The sequence below is a fragment of the Octodon degus genome, unplaced genomic scaffold, assembly GCF_000260255.1.
Source record: "Octodon degus isolate 3935 unplaced genomic scaffold, OctDeg1.0 scaffold00001, whole genome shotgun sequence".
NCBI lineage: Eukaryota > Metazoa > Chordata > Mammalia > Rodentia > Octodontidae > Octodon > Octodon degus.
This window is the reverse complement of record NW_004524577.1, coordinates 27,347,969-27,349,311: the sequence shown is the minus strand read 5'-3', so window position 1 is coordinate 27,349,311 and position 1,343 is coordinate 27,347,969. Positions and strand designations below refer to the sequence as shown.

The window sequence follows — 1,343 nt, the reverse complement described above, 5'->3', positions numbered from 1 at the left end:
CATTATTGACTGTACTTATCAAAGTTAAACTGAAATAATACATTTCTTCTCTCTTGACATGCTGCTCAGTATTTCCTCTAAACCAGTATGACAAACCTTTCCCCTCATCTCCCCTCTCAAAAAACTTTGCTTAGGGGAACTTGAAGCTAAAGAAGTCACCAATGAACAGTGCTACAATTCAATAAATATACTCTGCTATTAACTCTAATGTACAAATATGATAAAAGATCGGAAATGGATGGAACCTTGTCCAAGTGTCATACTGGCACTTAACAAGGCTTATGACCATTCATTTCCAGAGGAGTTATGTTCCAGTCTCTGTGATAAACCTATTTTCTAAACAGATTTGCTCTTTAGGAATACACACAAGAGGTTTTCCTCCATTATTTTGGTGCTTTTTTCTTGTTGTTTTGTTTCATTTTGCATTTGGCTATGATCTACACTGACTACTTCGGAGCCATAAACCATTTTCATCCTGAGCGAACATCCCTGATCAGGAATGTTCTTCAGTGCTGCTGCTGAATGATCTGCTCCGGATGTGATTTCTCAGTTGCTCTATAAGTTCAGGATTCTGTTGCTGTATCTGCTGAGCAAATTGCTGTCCCCTGTAAAGAGACAAAATAAATTTGTAAAAACTAGTGTGGCCATATAGCATTATTACACTGCAGAGGGTTTTTTTTCAGAGTTCTTTATAAGAAACAAAATACTCAAGCTAGAAAGTCTGAATTGGACTACCATTCCAGTAATTAATCACAAATAAAGGTTCAAATATATTTTTCTTAGTTATTAGAGTACTAGCTTATCATATAGCAGAGTATAATACACAGTTTGCAGTGCTTATAGACATCACCTAATAATTGATTTCCTAAAAGGTGAAGTTAAACACAAATACCCAAGTGTATAACTTCAGGTACATATATTAGACATCATAATACTCGTGCCACTTAAAGATCACTAAAATGTTCAATATTTTTCTGGGTGTGGTAGTGCGTGCCTATAATCTCAGCACTCCAGTGCCTCCAGGTTGAGCCAAGAAGACTTCTCTGAGTTTGAGGCCACCCTGGGCAATAGAAGCATGCAGCCTGAAATACGTAGACCCTGTCTTAAAAAGGGGGTTACATGGTCATGATCATGAACAACATATGGTACTTATGGCTTCAAATAAAACTCCCAGTGACAGCATTAGATACAGACTCAAAAGTCGGGCAACTTGGATAGACGTAAAATACTATGTTCCAGTAATGAGAAGATGGAGTTCTAGGGATGATAGGCACTGAAAAAAGTTGAGTAAGTTTCTAAAATGATCTCAACATATGTCATTTATTTTTTCCTTTTTTTTTTTT

General features: G+C 36.5%; 1 protein-coding gene across 2 annotated transcripts in view; it reads right to left on the bottom strand.

Moving 5' to 3' along the window:
• Positions 1–7: 7 nt before the first annotated feature.
• Sgtb (small glutamine rich tetratricopeptide repeat containing beta) overlaps positions 8–1,343 on the bottom strand; it is a 60,364-nt gene continuing 59,028 nt past the window's right edge. The window contains exon 11 of one of the 2 annotated variants that reach the window (XM_023706120.1): positions 8–605. In XM_023706120.1, the coding sequence (XP_023561888.1) occupies positions 494–605 (112 nt within the window). In that variant the 3' untranslated portion in view covers positions 8–493. The remainder of the gene's footprint in view (positions 606–1,343) is intronic. The other variant, XM_004623046.2, reaches the window with a different exon arrangement.